The sequence below is a fragment of the Condylura cristata genome, unplaced genomic scaffold (assembly GCF_000260355.1).
Source record: "Condylura cristata isolate star-nosed mole 26May11 unplaced genomic scaffold, ConCri1.0 scaffold00022, whole genome shotgun sequence".
NCBI lineage: Eukaryota > Metazoa > Chordata > Mammalia > Eulipotyphla > Talpidae > Condylura > Condylura cristata.
This window is the reverse complement of record NW_004567123.1, coordinates 19,020,069-19,038,638: the sequence shown is the minus strand read 5'-3', so window position 1 is coordinate 19,038,638 and position 18,570 is coordinate 19,020,069. Positions and strand designations below refer to the sequence as shown.

The 18,570-nt window shown below is 49.1% G+C and overlaps 1 protein-coding gene across 1 annotated transcript; it reads right to left on the bottom strand.

Annotated features, from left to right (window-relative positions):
• Positions 1-2,164: 2,164 nt before the first annotated feature.
• AHCY (adenosylhomocysteinase) lies at positions 2,165-17,030 on the bottom strand. The gene is made up of 10 exons (XM_004687269.2): positions 16,902-17,030; positions 12,068-12,258; positions 11,078-11,153; positions 9,603-9,752; positions 8,668-8,780; positions 8,020-8,227; positions 7,846-7,933; positions 7,630-7,747; positions 5,073-5,267; positions 2,165-3,218 (listed from the first exon to the last, which is right to left on the bottom strand). The coding sequence occupies exons 1-10, from the start codon at positions 16,927-16,929 to the stop codon at positions 3,087-3,089; spliced, it is 1,299 nt and encodes a 432-aa protein (XP_004687326.1). The 5' UTR covers positions 16,930-17,030; the 3' UTR covers positions 2,165-3,086.
• Positions 17,031-18,570: the final 1,540 nt, after the last annotated feature.

Sequence of the window (18,570 nt, the reverse complement as noted above, 5' to 3'; positions counted from 1 at the left end):
GCTTAAGCTTCTTAGTGCTGCGCTTGAACCCGCTGCGCCACTAAGGAGGGCTACAATCTGCATTTTAACAAGCCCTCAGGTAGTTCTGAGGCACACTGTTGTTAGTGTAAGAAGCACCAGGTTGAGGAATAGTCTTTAGTGTTTCATACTTAGAAGACAGTTGGATCAGGTCCTCAGAGAAGCTGAGGCAGGACATTCTGCCGGGACATACTGTGAGTGTATATCCCCCCCACACCTGTTTTGTTTCCTTATAATAGAATAAATACGAGAACAGCTATGAGTGGGGGGCAGTGAGACTATTAGGGTGCTAGGCAGTGTGACTTTATTTTTTTCAAAGATGTATTTGTTTATGCACACAAGAACTGGACTGCAGACCAGAGGTGCAGGGGGTGAGAGGATTCACCAGAAACAGAGTGGGGAGCAGAATAGGCGGATCTACTGACACACAATTATTGAGGGGAACAGTGGGTGGATCAGGAGAGGTCTGCCACGGCATATAGGTCACCTCTATGGGGGGGATAGAACTTGTGCTGCAGTGACTGCGGATAGCTTCACAGTGCTGCAGTTTAACCCACTGGCCACCAGGGAGGGCCCAGCAGTGTGACTTTAGATACCAACTATTTATGGAAGTTGTCAGGAAAAGCAGACTGCCCAGCACTTAGGGAACTTAAAGTCCTTGGGAGGTTTTAACACCTCCAGCCAAGGATAGGAAACAACAAATCAGGAATCTGAGCCCAAGCAGCTTAGGGTAAGTTCCTGGAGCCACTGCCAGACAGTTCTCTACACTGCACCACAGCACCTTTCTAATAGAAGCCCTGAAGTTCTGGGGTTGAGGCTGAGCTCACTGAGCCATGTGTTTGTCCTTGAGTCAGTTTGGAGTTGATGAGAACTCCCTGAAGCTGATTGATGAGGCCTGGATTATACTTACAGCGTGGTTCCTGGACACACACCCTGCAGTAGTCCTGAAAATCAGGACTAAGATCCTATTCAAGGGATGAGAATCTGGGCTACTGAAATCTGATTCTAAGGCAGAGCTGATCCTGTACAGGGAGGTTTGTTTAAAGGAGAGGGTGGCTTTTTTTTTTTTTTTTAAAAAAAACAACTCTCTGGACATTCCAAAAAGGAAAAGGCTGGGATAAGAGAAACCAGTACTCCTAGGGTATCAGAGGTAGGAGACTACCTGGGATCTCACAGGAGAGAAGACCTGGAAAGGTATTTCCTATGTCTGGAGGGAGACAGGCTCCAGGGAAGGGAATGTGCTCACACTGCTGTGCATCACAAGGCGCTTACCCTTTCTGGCTCCTATGGCTAGCAGCCTCCCTCGCCTCTGAGAAGGCATTGTCCCGTGGGCCGCCATGGGAAAGGAGCTGAGGTGGGAGCTGTGGAAGCCCTCCCTGGTGGCAGCTTTGCCTTTGGGAACCTGGGTTACATCTCCAGTTGCATAGCCAAGTGTTGGGGAGTCCACAACCAGCTCCCTTCCTCCTAAACCTGAAACTGAGTTGAGGATTTGGATTTGGGGCTCAAAGAGTCCTATCAAGTACAAAAACAAGAGTAGAGCCTCAGTTTTCTGATCAGGAAATCAAGTCTCTCCAAAGTTATCATGGCAAATAAGTACTCAGTACAGCGCCTGTCTAACAGGAGTAAAACTTACGGCAGTGTACATGGTAATATAAAATCTTGGTCTATAAAATTAATGCAAGGCCCTACCTGGTGGCGTAGTGGGTTAAAGTGCAGCACTGCAAGCTGGCCACAGCCGCCTCAGTGTGATCTGCTTCCCAGCCCCGGAGGTGATCCACATGGCGTGGCAGACCTCTCCTATCTTGCCCACTGCTCCCCTCAGCAGCGTACTTCCTTGATCTGCCTGTTCTGCTCCCCACTCTGTCTCTGGTGAATCCTCTCACCACCTCTGGCCTGTACCTCAGTTCTGTATACACACACACCTTAAAAAAAAGATTAATGTTACTCTCAACTTGTTGTAAATAAAAAAACCTCAACTATAAAACATCTAGCACAACTCAATAGTCAATCCAAAGTGGAAATGGAGAGAAAAAAGAAAATATTAATTGGAACAATAAAAATAAGGTGCAGAAAATAAACACAAGCAGGTTACAGTAGACATAAACAAGTTAAATTTACTTATTAAACGGCAGTCTTAGATTGGATTTAAAAAAAAAAAATACCACCAGGCTTACTTACAAGAGCTACACCAGAAGAGATGAGCTCCATCGTCACACCACAGGGTTGCCAGAAGCCCTTCTTGCCCCACACTGCAGCCAAGCTCATCTTTGCACTGCTTCATCGGCACGTAACTAAACCCTTATTCAGGCTGTACACTACTGGCAGTAATTTATATAATAAAGGCTCAAAATGCTTTTAGGCACCAAAATTTTTATTTACAAACTTCCCTCTTTTCTTTAACATTATAAAACCAAATCAGTCTTTTTGATCCAGAGTTGTGTTAGGAACCATCATGTTCCACAGTGGTGGCAGATGTATGCCTGCTTTTATGTTTCCTGGCTCCGCTCAACCTCTGGCTGTCACTTCTCTCGTCCTTGTCCCCTAACAGTATATTCTAACCGCTATAAAACAGAAACTGAAAATATCGACCTCATTTTTCTGAGGGCTACGAGAATGCCCAGCACTGGGTTAGGCTCTCAGGAACATCACAGCCATTAACGGTTCCTCCCTGCTCCTTCTCATCTGTTTGGGGTGAGTAACCAGTGAACTTGGGTAGAGTCCACAGGCCAGGTGAAGGCTTAGAGTAAAGTGCGTGGGCTTTGTAACCACTGCCAACTTCCAGTCTAAGGAAGGACTGAATAAGTGAGCAGTTCCAAGACCCCTGAGCTCTTGGATCCCATGGGTGTCTCCTTTGTACCCCGTCATGACCAGGGCTTGAGGGGATTAATTCCGCAACACTCTTAGAACAGTGAGTAATGCAGCAGAGGCAAAAGACTGAGCAACCAGCTCCAGGGAGTCAACAGGAGGCATTAACAAACCAATCTCAAAGTTGGTGCCATTTGCTCTTGGGCAGGAGAGGTGAGACTGGGCAAGGGCAGCAGCTGGAAGACGAAGGGCAGGCCTGGTTCTCAGTAGCGGTAGTGATCAGGCTTGAAGGGGCCATCCCGGGGCATGCCCAGATACTGGGACTGCTTCTCTGTCAACTTGGTCAGTTTCACATTCAGCTTGCCCAAGTGGGCTTCAGCCACTGCTTCGTCCAGCTGGGGAGAAACACAGAAAGACCTGGAATCAGTGCCATTCTCTGGGATCTGAACCTGCGTTCCACTGCCAGTAGAGGTAAAACCTGTACTGCTGTGGCACTTGCTACCTCATTCTGTCCTCCCAGTCTGCCTCCGTGCCCGAGTTGCTTGGGTTGCCTACCTCCCTTTTCTTAGAGGGAACCATGCTACGTCCTCCTCTCTAAGTTAGACCGTTGAGACCATCAATTCCACCTCCTTCCTCCACCAACCCAAGTAGCTCACCAAAATGTTTCTCTGAACTATCTATGGCCAGGACATATTTCTCATGACAGTAGAGACGGGCAACCCAGCCTACTGGATTCCTAAACAGGGAGGGGATCAGTCTCAGCTCACCCATGGACACTCTAAATGTCAAGTGAAATGATGTAAAGAAAAAAGAGCCCAAAGACAGAACTCTGATGACAGTGAAGCCTTGATCCAGCTCCTGAATCTTAGGCTCCCCTATAGCCACTAGTGTCTCATTTTCGGTTAAACTGGTTGTTGTCGCAAACTGTGTCCTTAAGTTCATACTAGTCATTCCTTCAAAAGCTAGAATTTCCCAACTCTTGAATGACTCACATTCAATAATGAGAATAAAGTACAAGTGATGGTATGTAGCTTAGAGACAAGTCCTAAGAGGCACTGAGCTGTCCTCCTTGTTCCCTCTTGGGTCTTGCCCTCAGGGAGAGGCCAGCCACCTCTCAGGAGGACACTTGAGCAGTGATGTGAAGTGGGTCCTCAGCCCCAGTTAAGCCTTCATGTGACAGCAACCCTGTGAAGGACCTAGAGTCAGAGCCACTCAGCTACACTACTTTCGAATTCCTGATCCACTGAAATCATAAATACTTATTGTTTCAAGCCAGTTAAGAGTAGGGGCTCACTTGTTACACAGCAGTAGATAACTAATATAGCCGTTTGAACAGGGTTTCTAGCACTAGTAACCCAAAAGAGGCTTCTTTAGTAGCTAGCCACAAGCTGGGAGCACAAAAACTCTCAACCTTTGAGCTAACAGGGAGCTGAGGCCCAGACAGGGTACAGTGGCAAAGCTAAGTTCGCCTGTATACTGGCAGGAAAAAAGGCCAGGACTCAAACCAACAGCGGTTCTGACCCCTGGGGTGGGCAGGATGTATAGGGTGTTAGAACAAGCTCTGGCTTTTAGGTCAGAGAGCGTGACCACACACCCAGTTTGTGTTAAGTGTGAGTGAGGTTCCAATCCTGCAGGCTGGAGGCTGCATTGGGCTGACAGTTATGTCCATGCTGACCTGCCTGGTTCATTGCCTATGTTTAAAAATTGACACTTCAAAAAAAAAAAAAAGATATTTCATACAAAGATCTTTATGTCTGAACTCTCCTAAAATATCAAGAGTCCTGGTGCAGTGGGCCTGGGCCCCAGGTTGACAGGCAGCCACGCCCTTCAGCTGGGACTTGAGCTCTTCAGTCAGTCTCCACCCAACCCCCTGCCAATTCCTGTGCCGGTGTCTGAGGAAATCCCCATAACCTTGGAGGCGGCACTGCTTTCATTTTACAAGATAAGAAAACAAGACACAGGAGCTAAGTAACTTGCCCCAGTTACAGAGCCTGTCAGTGGTGAGGCTGAGAGCTAAGCCTCAGTGTGTGCACTCCTAGGTCCATGTTTCTCTCGCTACCCAGCCCTGCCACTGGCCGGGGCGTCGTTCCCACTTCGGGCCTCGATTTCCTCTTAAATGGAAGAAGTGATTTCTGTCCTATACAGGACCCATAAGAGGGTAGAGATGTATGTACTTTATAAACTCTGGCAAGTCGTTAATGAGGAACCAGAGTTGGGACACTTGGGCTAGACTGGCGGAGGGAACCCACCTTTTTGGGTAGGAAGTGCACCCCGACAGGGTACTTGTCCGAGTGGGTCCACAGCTCAATTTGTGCCAGCACCTGGTTGGTGAAGGAGTTGCTCATCACGAAGCTGGGGTGACCCATGGCACAGCCCAGGTTGACCAGCCGGCCCTCAGCCAGTAAAATGATGCGGCGCCCATTCTTCAGCCAATAGCGGTCCACCTGCAGGTTGACAGAGCGCCGGTGAGGAATGGAAGGGCACTGCTCCCACTGTCCACTGCCCACCCTTCTTGTCCAGCAGGCCTTCCTGCTCCCAACAGTACCTATGAAGACCCAGGGCTGCCCCTGAGTGACCTCCCGTTCAGGGTCTGGCACACACAAAGACAGCCAATACTTAAGCTTAACTCAGAGCTGCAGATCTCACAGGTCTGCCATGAGTTCTGTGAGATGGCACATATAAAACACCGGGCGCCCGGCGGGGCATCTGCTGAGTACTTAATATGCAGTAGCTGATGCTGTCTGTCATTGTTACTATTTCCACTGGTCCTGGGCTAAGCGCATACACAAACTACGTATATACATACACACAGTCGCACTAAATCCTAGTAAACCTACAATCTACTATTATCCTCATTTCAGAGGTAAAGATACTTAAATGTAAGAGGTTAAGGTCATCCATCCAGAGCCATGAACTACGAAGTGGCTGCAATCTGAGGTTGACAGTCTGAGGGCAGGTTCGAGAATGCCTTTTGGCCAGAATCTCAACCACCTTCCTTCCTAAGAGTTGAATGCAGTGGTGCTCAACCTCAAATGCAAACCTGAGCCACCCTAGGAGCGTTTAAAATGGTGCTGCCTTTGTTGCGCTCAGAGTTTACTACCAGTAGCCTGTGGCGTGGTGCCCTGGTGCTTGCACCAGGCAGAGAGCCCTGTTTAGTGAATAAACAAGAAGCACAATCCCCCAGGAGTCCATCTCTCTGCTACCCAAACATACATATAAATTCACTTTTCTGCCCACTCCCTCCCTCTTCCTGCCACCCTCCCTCCCTCTCACACTGACTCGCAAACATTTCCCGAAAGCCCAGGTTTCCAGGTTACTCTAGGAAGCCTAGCATAGTTCAAGGAAAGTTCTACCAAGCATCCCTTCCTTCAGTAAAACTCACGGGCACCCCTCTGAACCTAGCCTCTTAGGGCTTAAACTGGACTCTGCCCTCATGTAGGATAAACTGGACTCTGCCCTCATGTAGGATAATGCAGGCAAAGACCACAACCAGTGACTCCAACTATACTGTGACGCTGTGCTACAGGTCTGCTGGCTCCGGAGGGGCTCTCGAGCAAAAAGGCTAGTCACTGTTCCAAATAAGAGGAGACTCCAGTTGGAGGAGCAGATGCAGAGGTGGGTGTGTTCAGGGAGTGATCCGGGGTAGCCCAAGTGTGCAGGTCCGTGAGAGACTAGACTAGAAGCAAAGTTGGGAAGAAGGCTGGCAAGGTTGTTGAGGAGCTCAGGGGTAACAAGTCAGGCTTTGAGGGCAGCTTAGGGGAGAGATGCCCATCATTCCAACAGAGCTTTGTGTGGTCTGCAGAAGGCGGTTGGCTGGCTGCCAGGGCTACATGCCTCGCCCACCCCCGTGCTGTGGTGAGTGCCAGGCCCCCCAGGCAGAGATGGAGTGCCCTCGCCAGGCCAGCAACTGCAGGGACCATGGGGAACTCCCACACTGGGGCAGAGGGCCCAAGAGCGCCAGCAAGGTGGGTAGATGTGTGTTGGATATTCAGAGGGGTATTCGGATGTGAGGTGGATATGCTTTCCAGTGCCCCCGGGGAGTTCTGTGTCCCAGTTGGGCCTGTGGCGTTGCTGCTCGGGTGTCTGTGCCCATACTTTCTGTCTGTCTCAGAGACAGCATGGACCACCCCAAGGCTCCCTTTATTGTGGGGTTTTCCTTTTAGGAAATGTGATGAATATCTTTAAAGCCAAACCTAATTACCTTCTGGAGAGACTGCCCAAAAAATATGCTTAATGCTTTTGCTACCCAAAGTTAAAGGTCTCCCAGAAATACACTACTTTTATAAGCAGAGGGGAAAAAACTGTCCTAGTTAACAATCCAAACAAAACTGCACATTTCCCCAAGGAACTCATCTTTCACCACCCCACTGCCTGCTCTTTCTCAGACTCCACATCTCCCCAGCTCAGTAAATAGACCCACTTTTTATCCACGCCAGACATCTAGCATCCTTTTCTTCTCTTCTTCCTCTGACTCCACACCCAATCCATCCAGTCCCCACCACCCCCAAGTCTCTTGCAGGGACCTGAATAGCATCCTCTGGAAGCCTCTGCCCACCCAACCCCAACTCCATTGTTTTTCTCCCCCACACAGCAACCAGTGTTCCCTCTAAAGCAGCAGCCTCACTTGCCATCTCACTTGCCGCACATCTTCAGCAACTCGGGTCAAGTCTGACAGCTGAAACCAGACCCTCTCCTCCATTCCAGTGACCAGAGCAACAGCCTCTTCATCTGCCCTCCCTGGTGCCACAAGCATGGCGCCCTTTGCTGTCTACCTGCCCACCTGCTGACAGGGCCAAGGCGTCTCACCTGGGGCTTGATGTTCACTTTCTCCACAGCGTTCTCATTGAGCCATTTGACATCAATCTCCACATCAAAGTGTCCGATGTTGCACACAATGGCATCATCCTTCATCTGCTCAAAGTGTCTGTGGGAGCCCAAGCCCAAGGGAGACTATTAGGACAAAAGACACCCACCAAGCCTGCCTCACCCTGACTCCCCAAGACCGTCCAAGCTGGCACTTACCGGCCAAGGATGATGTCAACACAGCCAGTTGTGGTGACAAAGATGTTGCCCTCCTTACAAGCCTCATCCATGGTCGTCACCTCATAGCCTACGCAGAGACGGGGTCATGGGTCACCAGGGAGCCTTGCCCTTCTTAGTCCCAGTGGCAGACAGCCAACCCTCATCCTATCTTACCCTCCATGGAAGCCTGCAGTGCATTGATGGGGTCGATCTCAGTGATGATAACACGGGCCCCGAAACCCCTCAGGGCCTGCGCACAGCCTTTGCCCACATCTCCGTAGCCTGCTACCACTGCCACCTTGCCTGCAATCATCACGTCTGTGGCTCGCTTGATGCCATCTATGAGGGATTCCCGACAGCCATAGAGGTTATCAAACTTGCTCTGAAAGAAGAGGGGGTAAAGGGTGACATGTACAGATGAAGTCCTGGGGCCTTAGGCCCACTCTCAGGGTCTTGGCCTGGTGGGCCTTGGGCTGTCGCCTCCTGTGGCCTCTCCCCACCTGCTAAGACACTCACATATGGCCCTTGTCCTGATCAGCCCTCACACATTGCCTTTACCTGCCAGTCCAAGTTTTTTAAGGACCAATTACTAGGAGAAATTACCTGGTCAAAAGATCTGCTTCACTTTAAAACTCTTGATGCCCAGCTCTCAGGCTCCTTATATAGTTCTCCCCTGCTTTAACGCCTTCAATGACCTCAATCTATAACGTCCCTCCCCCTCTGAGATGTCCCTGGCCTGGAGCCTTCTTTCAGGCCCTTTTCCAGAGGCCTACCCTGAGCAGCATGGGAGCCAGTGCTAGTGGTCTCTGCCCATGGGCTCACCTTGGTGACGGAGTCATTGACGTTGATGGCAGGCACCTTCAGGACCCCGTTAGCCATCATCTTGTACAGGTTGTGGACCCCAGTTGTGGTCTCCTCGGAGATGCCTCGGATGCCTGAACAAGAGGGTGGGGGTGAGGTAGGGACTGGGGAACCTGGGATAAGCCCCAATAACCTCCAAGGACCCACAGCTGAACTCAGCCAAATTCTTCCCTTTTGCCCCCTATAGCTGCTCCCCCTCCTTGGTTCCCATCCCTGTGGCTGACACCAAATCCACCCGATCACCAGGTCAACATGAGGAATCACTGCCATCATCAGGCCTAATGGGTCCATCTCTCAACAAGCCCTAACTCTCCATTTCCACCGCCACTCCCAGTGCCCACCACCAGCTACACCCCATGTTCTAGCAGCCATCTTAACATATTTCCAGAGAAATCTTTTCAAATGCTCCAAGTAATTCCCTTTACTTCTAGGATCAAGTCAAACTCTTTCAATTTGACTTATCAAGTCCTTACACATCTGGCTTTCACTGAAGTTCCAGCCATATCCCCTAATACTGTCCTAGAAAGGAAACTACCCTGGTTTCCTTTCTGTTTCCTGACTAGTCCAGGCTTTCCTGCCTCAGGACCTTTGTACTCACTATTGTCCTGACATTCTTCCCCACCATCCTGCTTTTAACAAAGTTGACCCCTTCCCAGCTGCATCCAGCTGCCGCCCTGTTCTTGCCCTTGGACCACCATCCTCACTGGGCCTCCCCAGCCATCCTGGTACCACAGCATCAAAACTAAGAAGACCAGGCCCCAGCATGCCTACAGTAGCCTATTGTCCTTCCATCTTTCACAGAACCTTCTGCTTAAGCCACCATACATCCAGCCAAGCCATGCCTGCCGCCTTCACACAGACTGCCATCACCTAGTCCGCCCACCCACTCTGCTCACCTGAGAGAAGTTGTGGGTACTTGGTATGAATGAGATTGGTAAGATCACCACCATCATCCAGGATCATGTTGAGGGGTCCATCCTTGAAGTACAGCGTCTGTTCAATGCACCACAGGTACTCCTCGTCTGTTTCACCCTTCCAGGCATACACTGGAGGGTGAATGGCATATTAGGACCTAGTCCACCCACTGGCACCTGCTCCAGGGACCAGTGGACACAGCCAATGCTATCTCCTTTCTAATTCCCCTCTCTAGCCACCTCCAGCCCCTCTGAAGACGCCACAATACTAAGAACACAACATAGAGCTATATAGGTCTGAGTTCAATTCCTCACTCTGTCCTCTAGAGCTATGGACTGGGCAAATCATTTCACCTCAGTTTCTTCATCTGTAAGTGGGGGTCACAATGGTTCAGATTAAATGAGATGAATGCCAAGTACAGCCCCCCAGACAGAGATATCTGAAAAGGATTATTTCTATTCCCAGCCCTCTGTCCGGCCCCAAGTACACCAGCCAACAGCGAGCAGAGCTCCTCTTCACAATACTCCTGTTGACAAGGGGGTGCTGCAGGGCAGCAGCTACACTCAGGTGGACCCTCAGGCAAGACTCACGGTTCATTCCACACTGAAAGCACTTGAGGCCCAACAGTCCTGTGCTAGGTGGGCCCGGACAAAGTCTGGCCAAAAAATTACTCATAGCAGCTACTATGTATGAAGTACTTTCTTTGTGCCAAACATTTCTCTGCTTCATGCCCCAACTCATCTTCCCGCACAGAAACCCCTACCTGGATACAAGTGGGGCTCCCCTCAACTTTCTGTAAGCAAAGTACATAACCAGCTGTTCCTCTCCCTTACTGGAGCAGACAACAGTCTGGAAAACCAGGCATTCCCAGATCGGGCTGTGGAGCCACAGCAATGCTGAGGAGTTAGAGACATGGCTGTCCAGGCCTGGTCAGTCTCTGGAAGGGTTCTCCTTTATCTTTCCACCTGTGGCTATTTAGAAGGAACTGAGAATGTTTTATTTAATCACCGCTAGAATAACCACTCCCCTCCCCAACCTGAGGCAAATGTGCCCATGTTTTCCAGCAGCTTAACAAAGTCCTTTTTCTTTAAGTCCGGTCCTTTGCCAGCCCCCCAGACAATAGAGCCCTTTCTCTACCCAATATCCTTCCCCAATTCTTTTGGAAACAGACCCTTTAAAGTAAACTTCCCCTCCGGTACAGTATGTGATTCCCAATCATAAGATCCCATCCTTCCTGGTCACATGACTTGAGTTGGGCCAATAAGCACCAAGTCTATTGGGTCATAGATGACAGTGAAACAAAACAGCTCTTTCCTATGGATCACTACGTTTGGGTTCTGTGGCCATGCGTCCTTAGAACTGCCACAGGGATATCTGGCACCACAGGAAGTAGTGAAGCTTGGGAGAGAGCAACAAAGCCTCCTTATGCATTCCCACCTTCTCCAGCAGCACTCACCTGGAATACCTGCCTTGGCAATAGCAGCTGCTGCATGGTCCTGTGTGGAAAAGATGTTGCAGCTGGACCACTGTACCTGGAAGAGACAGCCAAGAGACCACTGTACCTGGTGTCCAGAGGCACCAGGGTCACTGGAGAGAGATGGGGAAGCCCTAGAGTTTGGGGTAGGCTAGGGATCTGTGCCCAGCTGGGCACCCTAGTGAATGGGTGGGCGGGAGCCAGAGCAGTGACAAGAGCCCAGGGTTATTTTAAGATATCACTCTGGTGCAGTGTAGAGGGGGAAGGGAAAAGTGAAATGCAATAGTGATGGTGACAGTGGGTCTATTTTGAAGGCTGAGCTGACTGAAGATGCTGAAAGATTAGTTGCTGGTTTGAGAGTCAGGCATCTGTGTGTGTGTGTGTGTGTGTGTGTGTGTAATCATCACTATATACGGTATTTAAAGTCTAAAAATCAGATCACCAAGAATGTAAATACTTAAAAGAGGTACTGGGAGGGGGCGGGCCCTAGAATACTCTTGGTTTTGGCTGCTCTGCCCTGCCTCCTCTTGGGAAACTATTTTTTTCTTTTGCATTTTAAAAGACAGATTTATTAGGAAAAGAAGGGAAAATGAGACATATGCCTAGACACAAGCCCACAAGAACTCGTGTGACAGTACCTTGCTCCTGCTTTCCCAGAGAGCTTCAAAGAGCTGTCAATCACTGTGCACATGACCCTGGCTGGCCAATCAGAGCAGCCCTCCTTCCGGCCGCCATGATTGGCCTCACACAGGGGAGACCCGGTGGCCCAGGAGAGCCAGTTAACAGAACACCGCAGGACCTTGATTTAGGAGTTTTCTGTCCATAGCTCAGGACTCAAATGGAGGGCAGTCAGAAGCTATTTTCCCAGCCAGGGGGACAATGTGCAGGGTGACGGGCCCGGGCAAGTCTGGAGCCCTGCCTCCTGGGCCTAAGTGGTCAGCGGCCAGCAGCAGGGGACAGTCCTGGCCTCACCTCAGCGCCCAGGGCGACAAGCGTCTCGATGAGGACTGCCGTCTCCACCGTCATGTGCAGGCAGCCGGCGATGCGGGCGCCCTTCAGTGGCTTGGAGGCCGTGTACATCTCGCGCATCCGCATCAGGCCGGGCATCTCATTCTCTGCGATGTCCAGCGCCTTGCGTCCCCAGGAGGCCAGGCTGATGTCAGCTGCGGGGGCAAGGCGGTGAGTCCACGAGCTACTGCACCCCGACGGCCACGGGGCACCGCTTCTCGTCACGCATGCCTCAAAACAGTCACTCCACCCGCTCACTGATTCCACAAGAATTTACGGAACCAGGGCAGTCAAAAAGCAGACATGGTCCCAGCCTAACAGCAGCTTAAACAACGTTGTGGGACAACACACTTAGTGAGGTATGTGAAAATTCTAACGATAAATGCCCCTTTGAAAAATGACTGCCAGACTATGGAGACCTCCCATTCCCCTTTCTACTGTGCTCACCAACCTCTTCATTCCAAGATTTTAGCACCTGGCCACCATCTTCTAAGTCATCCCTCTGTACCTTCAACACTCAAAATTGATAGAATCTAATACATTTTGGGACTAGTTTTGTTCCTTGACCTTGATAAGAAAATGCTTCTCTTCCCCATTCCAGATGTTTCTACGTGCAGGGAGCTTACCCTACCGCATAACTAACACCTCTCTGTCCCAGAGAAGGCGGAGTGATTTGTCGGATTAGTAAACTTGCTTAGTGCCGTTCCTTTTTTTGCAAGCAAGCAGTGGCCTGCCTGTAAGTATCGAGTGCCCTTGGCTCGTTCAGAGACCTACTTAGGCCAGCTTCACCTAACGTGTTGTTAACTCTCTTGGAGTCCAGTTAGCAGGACACTAATCTACATACTCTTACGAGGTTATTAGTAATGGAAATGTAGTTATATAGAAAGTTGTATCTGTCTGTCACCCCAGAGATGTCTCAAATTTATTCAAATTCACAAGCAGGAAAGAAGGATGATGGTATTATTGACCACCTGACTATCTCTCAAGTCTCTATCCTCTGCGATGAGAGCCCTAACTCAGTAAGACTAAGTGTGAGGTCAGATCTCTACCCATTAATCCTACCAGTTGCTACTATCCGGTATTGCACCTACTTAATGTCCTCAACTTCTTGCCACAGTTTTAGATCCCACCATACCCTCTTTTCCTATAACGAACTGCTTGGCAAAACTCCCCCCTGGTAAAGGCCAAGCCTCCAGCATACCCAGGTGGATGAACCAAGCAGGAGAGTAATCACAAAATCTCATTTATTAAGACTACAAATCTCGATTCCAGCAATCCTATTACTACTTTTAGTAAATCTTTTCTTCTCTACTTTCTCCAAGTCTCCAACACCTTTCCTCTTCAACTGTCAATCTTACTGCACAATTCACTGAAAAGAATTCAGAACTGTGCCACTTTTCTCCTATAGGATCCAGTAGTCCTTAACTGTAGCTATAGGCACTGGGTATTGTGTCACAATAGATGAGCTGTTTCTGCTCCAAGGGGTCTAATTCCATGTCTTCTCACCTCCTTGAGCTCTTTCCTCCTCCACTGAAATTGCTCTTGTTCAGGTCCCGAAAGACAAACCTGACCTCCAGATCTATGTTCATTTTTTTATGAGCAGCGCTAACCCCTCCCCCCCCAATTACTCCTTTCCTCCCTTCATCACTTGGCTTCTCTGCCTGACCTTCTGTAGTTTTCCTCCTACTTCCCTGGCTCTCTGCCTCTAACAGACTAATATTTGGCTCCATCAAATCCCTCTAAGCCAGCTCTTCCCAGATGAGCTGTCTTCTGGCTTTAAATGCATTCTCTATAGCAGTGACTTCGACATATTATCTCCATCCAAGCTTCTCCCATGAACTTGAGACTCAAACTGTCTACTCAGCATCTCCGCTTGGAAGCCACGCTGGATCTATTAAATGTTAAGTTAGAGCCCTTGTGACTCCCTGTCTCCCCTCCCCCCCAATTTGTTACTCCCACAATATTTTCATTTTAGGAAATGAGAGTACAATTTGACCAACTGCTGTCACCAAAAACTTTTAATAGTTCTTGATTCCTCTTATATTCTTTCAGCTTATCAGCATGTTGTTGGTTCAACATTCCAAATATATAAGCAATCCAAATGCATACCACCTAGTCTAAACCACCACTGGATTATCCAGGTAGCCACATATCACTCATCTCCCACTCACATACTACTTTTCCCGCAGATATCAGAAGAGGTTTTTTTTCTTTAATTTTAGTTGTATCATTCCACTCTTTTAAAGTAAAAAACAAACCACCTTCTCTTATTGATGAATAAAATACTAACTCCTTGCATGGCCTCTAGGCCCTGATTTATCAGTGTGAATGCCCACACTACTCCCTCACCTCTCCCCCCTCTCCTACATCACTCCCACATCAGCAGTTCTGAGCCGGAAGGCTCCTCTCCAAGCACCAGACACAGTATGTGACACACAGTATGCGCTCAACAAAAACCCAGTCACAGAAAAGAACTTAGCATCCCTGCTGAAGAAACAGAATGCACCAGAGAACCTCAACTAGAGGGATAAAATGCACGAAAATTTTATTGCTAGTGAGCTGAGAAACCTACAAAGTTTTAAGAGGAGTGTCATGACCACTTTGTGTTTTGAAGAGACCCCTTTGTCTGCTGTATATATTCGTAGAACAAGAGATCTGTGAGGAAAGAGTCAGAACCGAGTTGATGGCCAGGGAAAAAGAGGGGTGGAACTCATTTATAAAATGGAGACACTTTACGTTTGCACGTTTGCCTGTCCCACACTCATCCTTGAGCCGTATTTTTATCTCCAGTTCCCCACCAGGTTGGGCACAGAAACAGCAAATGTTTACTGACCGTACCTGTTGTTAGGGCTGAATGAAAAGGGCTGGTATGGGGCAGCAGTGATAAAAATGCTCAAATAATCTGAACTTAGTCCAGTTCTCAGCACTTGCCAACAAAGACTGGTTGACAGAAGCATCTGTCCCAGGTGTCACAGCCAGTGGCTGAGGCGGGGCTGTAGAGGGTGGGGCGAGAATCAGAGATTTGTAGTGGACAATAGGCTCTGCCCTATCCTGCCAGGCTTCACCTCCTCCACCTCTGCTTGTTCCTCTAGCTAAAAATAACTCCTTCTCTGCTCTTCTGACACCTGTGTCAGCCCAGAGTTTTCCATGGTTTCCTTAACTTCAAGGGCAACAGAGGGTTCAGTTATGCCAAGGAAAGCTAGACTTGCAGCTATTACTGAACCCCTGTCCCAGGAACAGCAAGGCTCTCTCTAAGCCTTAGTTTCATCATCTGAATAATGGGGACAATCATCCTTAATCTTCCTGTGAGCACTGAAGATTTACAAAAGATGCCATAAGGGAAAGGTCTGGCACAGTATGGCCTGCTTGGTAGGGCCTTCCTTTCCTCAACCCTATCCTAAACTCCCCCACTCCCAAATACAGCCACATCTCCGTATCTCCTCACAGATCCTAAGGCCTTCAACCTTACTCTCTACTGGATGGCCCCGATGTGACCTTCACTTTACCTTTCTGGGCATTAGTTTCATCATTCACACAATGGGGACAACAGGTCCACTATGGCCATTACTTGATAAGCTATTTCAACAGAATCTTTGCAATTCATTTCCTACTAGGGTCTCAGGTCTTTTTAAATATTTATTTATGCATACAAGAGTTGGGGTGTAGGCCAGAGGTGCAGGTGTGTCTATGAGAGGATTCACCGGAGCGGGGAGCAGAACAGGCAAATTTACTGAAATACAATGCTGAGGGGAGCAGGGGAGACAGGAGAGGTCTGCAGCGCCATATGTGGATCAGCTTCCTGGCTGGGGACTGAACTCGGTGAATACCTATGCTAGGGCTGAGACTTAACCCCTAGGCCACCAAAAGGCCTCCTAAATTCTTTTTGCTGAAAACTCATCATGGTTGTTCCAAACGTCATGTTCAGTTGTGTAACAGTAGCGATAAGGTGTGCTCACAGGCCTGGTAGCTTAGGCTCATATCTTGCCCTACCACCTGCTACCTGTTTTAAGATCGTGAACGAGTGACCTTTATTCCAGTGTCTCAGTATATTCACTCTAAAGTGAGAAGGAACAGTCCCTAACCGAACGAGCTGTGAGAATAAAATGAATTACTGCAGCATCAACGTAGCAGGTGGTGCCCATCCCACAGCAAATGGCCAATAAATATTAACTACCCAGTGTATTATCACAGGACAACAGGGAGGCTTTTTCTAATAACTCGTAATTTTCGAGAACCTTAGCCCAGCTGTCCCTGTAGTCCAGGTAAGAGACCCGGAGGGTAACTAAAGTCCCGACACGTGGACTAGTGCCTTCGGGCTCATTCTCGGGGCCTCTGCCCACGCGCCCCGCAGGGCTCCAATGCCCTAGCCTTCCCGGTCGCTGGACCGAGAGAGGTGAGCACTTGTCTGGGTCCACACTGCTGGCCACAGGGCTGGTTCTGGCTCAAGCGGCAGGATCCCGGCCCCCTAGGGCGATAGATCCCGGCAGGTGCGCGCTCGCCGCCGGTTCCAGCCAGCTCAGGAGGGAACACGCCGCCAATTCCCCGGCTCCGCCACCCGCGCGCGTCGGCACAGGGCCTAGCGGGGCACGCCGGGAGTTGTAGTCCTCGTCCGCCTCCCACCACCCAGGAGCTGCGGCGCCAGAACTCCAACCCCCAGGCGGCCTCGCGCGACCAGGATCGCGCCTAGCTTGCGAGTCAAGGGGTCCTAACCGCTCGGAGTCGGCCCCGCGGCGGCCGCCCAAACAAGCCCCAAGCCGTTGCCTAGCAGACGCTGCCGGCCGCCGGTCCTGGAACTCACCGACTTTGTAGGGCAGTTTGTCCGACATCCTGGCGGCGCGTCCTCTCTGACTGAGGGACTCGAGCGAAGGGGGCTGGGCCTCGGAGTATGTAGACGCACTGGGCTGAGGCGCGAGGTAGGGATGGTCGCGTGGCGCCGGCGCCTTTAAATATCTGCCTCTTACTTGAATATTCATGACCCCGCTGGGCCTCCGGGGCGGGGCCCAGCGGAGGGGGCGGGGCCGGAATGGACTTCGATCCCGGCCCAGACCAAATTTTATTGACTTTCTGCTATCGTCAGGAGCTGCGGGAGAACTAACCCAAGAGCTTTCTCTTTTTCACAGTGAGTTTGGTGTCAAAAACCTGAAACCGAAATTCCAGCCAAATTCACATCATGAGTTTCAACTTTGTTCATCTGTAAAGTGGTTGATTGGCAACTACCACACAGATTATGAGTGAATGTGCAATGTGCCGGTTACCCAACATACCTCAGACCTTCCACCCTCACTGCCCACCACTGTCCTCAGTTTAAGTAAATTTACACAAATGTTTATACTTTTGCAACAGTATAAATCGTTAAATCCTTCCTAGAGTTCTTGGGCATTTAAGGCCTTTGCATAAATGATACCATACTGTACTTATCCTTTTGCAGCTTGCTTTTTTTTTTCCTCTGGTCTATTTTAGATTAGTTAGAGTTACGCATGTGACATAGATGGATGTATTTTTGCTGCAATATAGTATTTCATTGTATAAATGCCATGGTTAATTCACCTGATGTAGTTGCAGACTCAATCTCACTATTGCATACGTGGAGTGACAAAAATTGTCTCTTAGGACCTGTGAGTGGGTGTCTTTGGGCTTAAGTGTACCGATGGGTGGAGTTTCTGGATTTTCTTTCCTAGATAACTGCCAAATCACTTTCCAAGGCAGTTTTGACATCTACCCGCCCATCAGCATTGTCTGGGAGGGATCTTGTCATTCTGAAAAATTTTTGTTGAACTGATAAGTGAAAATATATCTACTTGTGACTTTAATTGTCCACCTGAAGACCCTTTAACAGCTCTTAAGGAATATCTCCCTTCATCTCACATCTCTTTCCTTTTCAAACTTGTTCAGATTTGTCTGCACCTCCTCACCTCCCCCAGTGCTCAGCTGTGTGGCCTCCACCCCCACATCTCTGCAGAAACTGCTCCAGCCAAGGTCGGTAGGGAACCTGGCAGACTTGGATCAAAGTGCCCCAGCAGGCACCCCAACCCACCCCCCACTCCCCATCCCTCCCTGCACACAATGTGCTCTTGGCTTCCACTTTCTGGACCCTCCTCCCACTGTTCACACTGATCCTTCTCTGTCTGACCTTCGCAACTTCCTGCTTCTCTTCCTACGAGGGTTGATATTCTTATGTTGTAAATATGTAAATATATTTGACTTGGTTTGTCCTAGCTGTTTTTATATTTTTTCAAATTTACCTTTTTAAATTTTTATTTTTCAAGTGTTTGTGGCAAATACAAAGAAGTGAATTGCTTTTTTCAAAATCGAGGTATAATGACATATTAGCTTGAGATATATAACATAATTGTATATTTGTATATATTGCAGAATGATCACCAGGTCAATCTAAATAACATTCATTGCCACACATACTCTTTTTTCTCTTTTGTGATGAGAATGTTTAATATCTGTTCTCTTAGCAA

What these genes read in the sequence shown, in the direction of transcription:
- AHCY (XM_004687269.2), bottom strand. Translation starts at nt 16,929, where the DNA reads ATGTCGGACAAACTGCCCTACAAAGTCG. An exon ending in GTACCCACAACTTCTCTCAG is followed by an intron (nt 8,781 to 9,602) that starts GTGAGCAGAGTG and finishes CCTCTTGTTCAG; the next exon opens with GCATCCGAGGCATCTCCGAG. An exon ending in GTTGACATCATCCTTGGCCG is followed by an intron (nt 7,748 to 7,845) that starts GTAAGTGCCAGC and finishes GGGCTCCCACAG; the next exon opens with ACACTTTGAGCAGATGAAGG.